Raw genomic sequence first — 8,037 nt, forward strand, 5'->3', positions numbered from 1 at the left:
CCTGCTGTTATGTTGTCCTGGTCATCATTTTTTCCGCAGGATGAATGAATGAAAACTCCTTCTTGCTCATATACAACCTATAACAAAGAGGATAACCAAGAGTTTATAACTGTTTCTCTCTCCTGATGGACTCATTGTCCTTTTGGCTGTCCTACACAAGTTGAAGTGATCACTTCTACCTTGTTAGGTGTTTTGTTACCTTTCCTTCCTCCCCACCTCCAAGATCCAAGTCTTTCACTTACATGGAACATGTTAAATTTACTCTCTAAGCAATATTTTAATTTACTTTTCCAGTAAATAACCAAAATATGTATTTCACATCTCCTATTTTTTAAATCAGTGGGCAAAGGTACATATGGAAATACTATATAGCTTCTTAAAACATTAAAAGCCTCTCTTACATAGTCTGCCTCTTCCTCACTTGCCATTTATGCATGTTGAAATTACAACCTTAATTTAAATTAAAAATGGACAGTTTAGTGTATAGAAGATTAACTGCAAAGAAAAAGTTGCAGACTTTGATTAAATAATGGCTCAATCCCACATTCAGGGAGAATGGCAAAGGTTCCATTTCAAAAGCAGAACATGTGACAGCCGGATAACAGAAGCTTGTAGGAGTATGCACTGCCCACATGACCTTTGAATTTAAGCATTTACAGAACTTTTCACAGTATTCTGATCATGTCCTTAAAAAAAAAAGTCAGAGAATTCTTGTCTGTCAAAATTCAACAGGCTCTTCAAAGCTACATGTTATACATTAGTCTTAGAAGCTTTATAATGTAAACAGGATCTGTTTTAAAGAAAGAGTGAAAAGCCCCTAACATACCAAACTGAGATTCTGTGGAAGTGAAATACATCAAATAGAAATGGTACTTTTTTAATAACCATGTTGATTTTAAAACCAAGCTGCAAATGCTGCTTTAATACAATTTTTTAAAGGCAAAACCTAATAATTCTTAACTTAAAGACAGATATTATATCTCTTTGGTATTAAAACACCAGTATCTCTTTTCTCAACTTACTTGTTTGTCAGATTTTTAAAAATATCACATTTGCAAGTTTAGGTATGTAATGTTAACTAGCTAGACAAGAACACAGCTTAAAAAAAAACACAATAAAATCAGTGAACTCATCCTTTCTGTTGTAGATTTAATTGTTAAATTTCTCTTAATTTTACAAAAATGAGAAATCTCTAGTGTCCTCTGTTTAATCACAGAAGTATCACTTGGAAGAGACCTTTAGAGGTCACTTTGTACAATCTCCCTCTTGAAGGATTATTAACATCAAGTTACCTTTCAAATATTGGAAGCCTTCTTTCCTCTTTTCTACTACAGCTTTTTTCTCATATTTTTTTTTTCCTCATCTAACAAAAATAAGATCCTTCCTCTAACTACCAAATACCTGTATATAAATTCAGTCCCTGTTTAAACAAGGAAATTTTGGAATTTATTTACATTTTACCTTCTAGATGCTTGAACCTGATCTACCAACACAAATAGAAGTATGAACCAAAGTGATCAATCACCTGGAGAGCTGTTCCAGGAAAAAAACTGTTAGTATCAGAGTTATACTGTTAAAACTGCATTGCTGACAATAATGTTATGAAGAAGGTCTACAAAGCAGACCTTCTCAGCCCAGAATATATGCAATCTAATAACTGTTTTGATTATTTTTTAGCAATTTGTCTCTTAGAAGGACAAATATTTACTTTCTCAGGAAAAGATAACACATTCCAAATGCCACAGTTGTCATGCAACCAAAAAATTCTACATTGCTTTCCATAACAGATCCAGCTCCTTTCCCCCGTGCTCCACCAAAACAGGGAATAAAATGGAAGAAGAAACAACCTAAAAAGAAAAGTGGCTTTATCCTGGCTCAAACCAGGATAGTGTGCATACAAAATACATGTAGTGAGATCCTGATAGGTATGGAGACAATAAAAGGGACAAGGCAAGAGTAGGGCAGGATCATGAGCCCATTTCCTTCCTTATTAGCAGTTAAATAACTCTAACTCCTCCAGACTGTATCAAAACCTGCATCAGCATTACCTGTCAACATTCACTGCACAGGAAAACAACCCCACCTCCTTTAAAACTTGGTAACTTTTTGGCTGTAGTGACAGAGGTCTGTGATTTAGAAAGGCTTTATTATCCACTGTGCAAAAGAATTTAAGAGTTTCAAAAACCATCTGTTCAGTTAGTTCATTATGCTTCTTGTATTATGAGACAGAAAAAAAAGTTACTGGCTCACCTTGTTTTTCTACTATGCATTATTTTACATACATCATGATGGGCTCTTTTTCAAAGATGAGAAGTAGGTGGAATCAAGCTCAGTCTTTCATTTTCTTTTAATATGACTAGAGCCATCACTCTTCCTCTAAGTTTACATAACATTAATAAACCCATAATGAAAAAAGAAACAAGCTCACGTTAGTAAGTGCACACCACAGGTGACTAGATAAGCTGACGTGTCCCTGAATTTTAATCAAAACCTAAAAGGCATTCCTTACCTGAATATTAACAATCCCTTCCACCTACCTTTCCAGTAAAAAACCTGTGCTCTCTACAGTCATGGAAACAGAACCTCAGGGAAGAAAAGTAGCATATGTTGCTTAGGTGCTTGAGGCCAAAAATTGTCCAGCCATGAAAGGTCTAACTACAAATTGAAACAGTGTGCTTGTTTCCTTTCACACCTATTTGCAAACATTTAACTACCCACAGAGATGTATTTTCCTCAGGTTTAGATGTTATTATACACATCAAAGCCAAACCCTGCTGATTCCACAACAAAACACAAACTACCAGTGTTTGACAAAAGCACTCATCCACGTAAACAAAGTGAATGAAGTAACCTGACATGAGCTAAACAACTTTGAAAATTGTTTCAAACAAATCTTAATTTTGTTTAGTAGCTGTAGATATATCGGAACTTCTCAAACATTTCCCGGTATTTTGCTACATTAAAGCTAGTTCTATGTAAAATAGTTTCCAGATTTATTAATCTGTGGCATCGTAAGTTTCTCGAGTACTTCAAATCAGTTACTTAAGGAAACCTATAACTGTAAAAACACTCAGTTGGCTACTATTTTCTATAAAGAAATTATGAAGAAAGAGGGAAGAAAAAGTAATTTGTATGATTTAAGTATTACTTTTTAATAATACCAACATTTCAAGCTTGAAATAGTATGTACCTGGGAACCTAATATTCACAGGTCTTCCCTGCTTGTCAAGCAAGTCCATGCTTGCAGTCTGCATGTATGATTTAAACCACTTTTATTTTTCCAGTTCTATTTGATTCAGAATCCCATCAAAAGCTAAAAACTGGCTAGGAGTTTCCAAATGCTGATAAGCCACCCTGACCTGTTTTGCTGTTTGTTTTTTTACATAGGTGCTATAGTAGGTAAATTCACAATTCATTCCAATCAGACATTAAAAGCACTGTGCAACACAGAGAGGGCAGCTATTCCATCTCATATTCTGGCAGAGGAGCTGTTAAACAGGGAAACACAGCATAAAATAAATATGCACCAAGGTATCATCATCTACCTACCTACAATAAAAAACAGAGGGAAGTGGCAAGATGTAGGCACAGTTTTTATGTCATAGCACATGCTAGTTAAGGACCTGGAAAAGTGTTCAAGTATTTTTAGTCCATATCCAGCAGAAAATAACCTTCTAAAGTCCCACTGTTGTCCTAATAACATCTTCTGAGAAATAAATGGTAATATTCTTAATACTGTAAGGACACAACATGGACAACTCCAGCTTTTTGTGCTGTTTAAAGAGACCCACCCACAGGCAATGTTTGTAGTTTTTCATTGCCAGGGATATACAGGAGCAGGAGAGCTGCAAGCATAACACATCAAAAATTACAATATATGCCAGAATACAAACCAAGTTTTGGGATTAAATGCTTGTAATTTGGTGGTAACTGACAGCCCTGTGATACCAGCTAGTGAAAGACAACACTGCACCCAAAGACAATGTGTAGGCAACAAAAGTGGAACGCTGGGATCTGGGACTATCACAGAACAGGGTGGTCCTGCCCTCCTCACCCACGTATTTCCCACCCTGCCTGTTCTGGGCACCCAAGTAGTAGCTGATGACATGAATCATTCAGACCTTACAGTCTTGCTCTTAATTCTATCACACACCAACAATCTGCCAAATGTAGGACATTTAAGCAAATGGAGAAGCACTGCAACTCTCCCACGTAGTTAGCTAGTCCCTTCTTCCTGACATTTCATACTCTCTCCGCATGTTCTTATCCAACTAAACTCCCATTTTCCGTGCAGCTCAGGGCTAGCATCCCTCTGCCAAGATGCCATCCAGTTTCTCATGACAGATGAAGCTTGCAGCACTTACACAGTGAATCAGCCACTGCTCTGGGGTAGTTAAGTACTTATGGCACTGTGCAAATCCTGACTCTAAGAACTTTTCAATAGCAGTTACTTATTTTTTACCTCAGATAATCAGGTAAGGTACATTTTCAAGTTCTGCGCTAAGTGAAGATTTTTTTGAACCACAAAGTATTTCTGCTACTCATGCAACAATAGTGGGATATCAGTGGAAATACTCTCAGTATCTTGAATAGGCTTGTAAGAGCTTGAGGTGGTAATACACTACTGACAAGCCTATTCAAGATACTGAGAGTAAGAGCTTGAGGTGGTAATACACTACTGACACTGTGAATACTTGTACAAGAGAAATCCTTAATGAGTAGAAAACAGAAAATATGCAGAAATTTCAGAATTATCAATAAAACATTTTACATTCAAATACAGCGAAACCTTAACTAAACTCAAGTGGCAAAGGCAGATAAAGGCTTCTGTTCAAATAAAATCTATGAAGCACAAGAAATTCAGAGAATATGATTCCATATACAGTAAACTATAAAGGCTGAAAAAGTTATAATGAAGATTTTAAATCAAGTGCTTAATAAAATGTCACAATACATATGTATAGGAGCCTGGCCCCCCAAATTTAACTATCAGAAGGTGCAGCAAGATGCTGCCTACACTACAGAATATATAGAAATCAAAAATAATTTGCTATATCTGTGCCAACAAACTGCTAATCTAAACAGACCATATTTTAAATCTCTTTGCTGGTGCTGGCTATGGGGAAAAAAGCAAACCAAAAACCAACCAACCAAACCTCAACAGCAAACACACACCCCGCCTCCCAACACTACAGCATTTACAACACTTTTTTAGTAGTAGATACTTGAACACCTTTAGTTGTTGAACTGGTCAAACAGGCGAGCTTAGACCTGAAGCTCAGATATTTGGCCAGTTAAAGCTCTAAAGCTTCAACTTCGAGAGCAAGGGCACAGGGAAGTGAAAAATAACTTCTGACAGCCCACGTGCCTGTTGGTAATTTGAGAAAGATCTAACAGCCCATGTGCTGAAGATACCCTGAACACCAAGAGCATAACACAAAAATTATTACTGTCTTATACCAGCCATAATAATAGCCTATATACTAACATACTAAAATTAAAGTTTGTTGTTCTCTTCATACACAACTTTTCACCTCATTTTCTAACATGGTTTTCTGTTACAAGGGTGAGTCCAGAGTCAGTTGTCTGAAATATGGAAAACAAACTGCAATTTGCAAAGCAATGGAGAAAATATACCTGCTTTCATGCATAAAGTCAAAAGGACTGAAAATAAAAGACCTTACTGCCAAGTTACTTGGCAAAAAAGTAATTCTAAGAAAGGGCAAAAAACCTGAAGCTCACATTGCTCTGGTGCAGACAGTCATTAACACAGGATGAGTCATGACTCCAGAACTCAACAGCATTAACTTAAGTTTGTCAGAACAGAATTAACCATGTAGAGAAAAACACTGAAAAGAACCTTCTGAGATAAGAAACAGTAAGAAAAAACAAACAGGGCAGAAATCCAAGCACTACATAAAGTTATATGAGGTAACCAAATTTATAATTCATATCCCAGTAATGTATGGAGCAGAAACCACAGACAATATGAAATAGCCAAGTTCTGAATCCACTGATATTCATGAGGCCTGAGATATTAAAAAAAAAAAAAACTCCAACAGAGGCAAGAAAGGCAAACAGGGTAAACATGTAATAGAAACCACAAACTTATATAGGTTGCTGAAATAAGATTTCATGAAGATTTCTGAGACAATGCAGACTACCCCAGCTGCTTAATATACTGATTGCCATGGTGCATGCCATGGGAATTATTTTGTGTAATATTTTGCAGAAATGAACATATGCAATAAAATACATTATTTTCATATAAGGTCTGCCAAATGAAACTAATGCACCCCACAAACTATTGCCTACTACTACCTTGAAAAATCTACCACCTGAAACACCTCATTACAACACTGCACAGCCAGAGGAAAGGTGTCATTAATTTCCAACACCCCTAGCTTGGAAACACACCAAGGTGTAAAACACCTTAGGAGTGAATGTTGGTTCTGTACTAATTTACACTGTATTTACTTCACCTGGAGTGAAATTTCACTAGTTTGTGAAATTCTAAAATCCTACTGCCATCCAAAAGAATTATTTGTGACCCAGTGTGCTCCCCAGACCAACAGAAAACTAACCCAGTCAAAATTATGCACAGAGTTTTCTGTATTATTTCAGCTTGCTAAATCAAATCACTGAGAAATCAAATGAGTACAGTATCCAAGCAAGCAGAAGTGCAACACACAGGTGGGGAGATCTACGGAAGGACTGAACTGATCCTACTGAGCAGTGACATTTCAAACCAGTTCAGTAACTTCATGAAGTTTGAGAAAACACAACAGCCTTTTTTTTTTTTTCTCTGTATCAAGAGACATGGCAAAGAAGATTGCTGAATTACAAGTTGCAATAACAAGTTGCATTAGTATTCTGGATGTGGAATAACTGAAATGGGAGTTTTGCAACATCTAAGGGATTTAGTCTCAAGCAGACTTATTTTTTAGAAGAAACTAATACATAGCAAACTTGCAGACAACTAATCCACAACTGATTTAGCCTCTCACATAAATTGTGATAATATAGCTGCTTTCAGGAAAAGCTCCTGTAGAAGACGCTGATAAAAACCTATGTGAGGGGAAAAAAAAAAAAGGCTGCCAAATGATAATATTTACAATCATCCAATAAACTGCTGGACTGAGCTTAGAATGGACAAAACAAGAAGAGTGATTTTTCTCTATATACATGAAACCTGGATGTGCATAGCTATAAACTTCTAGGAGGACAGTATGGCTATCTTTACTGTAGTAAAGAACTTTGACTTGTAACAAACAGCTCCAGTTGATCGGCTGCTCTGCCAGTTCTGGTTGAAGTGGAAATGGTAAATTGGCACAAGCGAGATCTCTACCGAATTTTCCTGCTAGCTAAATGCCGCTCTCAGCAACCTTCAAGAAGCAGAGACATGGCTAATTACATATGTTCTCTTGTGCCAAGATCAACTTGAGCTGAAACAATCACTTGCTGCCATATGGTGGTAAAAGTGAAACTGAAGACTACCACACTAACCCTAGCTACATACTGCCAGACACTACAGTGAGATTTTTAAACCCTAGACAACAGATCCAGGAGCCTGGTGTTGCAAAGTAACACTTTTAGAAGACAAAGTCATTGAATAAAAATACTTTTACAATAAAACCACATAGACAGAACTCACATCTGTTGGCAGGGAAGAGGGGAGGCAGAAATGGTTGCCAATACTTTCCATCCTGTGACCTCAACCAGAACAGACACTTGAATCCACGTCAAGCTCTACTGTTTCATTCAAGAAATCGATCGGCAAGGATCGGCGACATGTAAAAATCTTGACATTACTAAACTATCCGACTGACAAGGCTTCATGGTCTCCCCAGAGCAAGAACCTGCACACTGCTAGTGAAAGGCTCATAACGCCTACAAACACCTCAGGGACACGAGGCCACGTAGACAGGGCAAGCCTTGTTCCTGCAGCTCAGGCTCGGAACCTGCTTCGCGGAGGCCAACCCCCGGCCCGGGGCTGCCCGCCTCCGGCGCAGCGCGGCCTCTCCCTACGCCGGAGCC

General features: G+C 37.5%; 1 protein-coding gene across 1 annotated transcript in view; it reads right to left on the minus strand.

Annotated features, from left to right (window-relative positions):
- TBC1D15 (TBC1 domain family, member 15) overlaps nt 1-8,037 on the minus strand; it is a gene marked incomplete at its 5' end in the record, with an annotated part of 48,816 nt that overhangs the window by 25,911 nt on the left and 14,868 nt on the right. Inside the window, one exon of the mRNA XM_010003080.1 lies at nt 4-77. Within this exon, the coding sequence (XP_010001382.1) occupies nt 4-77 (74 nt within the window). The remainder of the gene's footprint in view (nt 1-3; nt 78-8,037) is intronic.

Source organism: Chaetura pelagica, unplaced genomic scaffold, assembly GCF_000747805.2.
Source record: "Chaetura pelagica isolate M959 unplaced genomic scaffold, ChaPel_1.0 scaffold288, whole genome shotgun sequence".
Classification (NCBI taxonomy): domain Eukaryota; kingdom Metazoa; phylum Chordata; class Aves; order Apodiformes; family Apodidae; genus Chaetura; species Chaetura pelagica.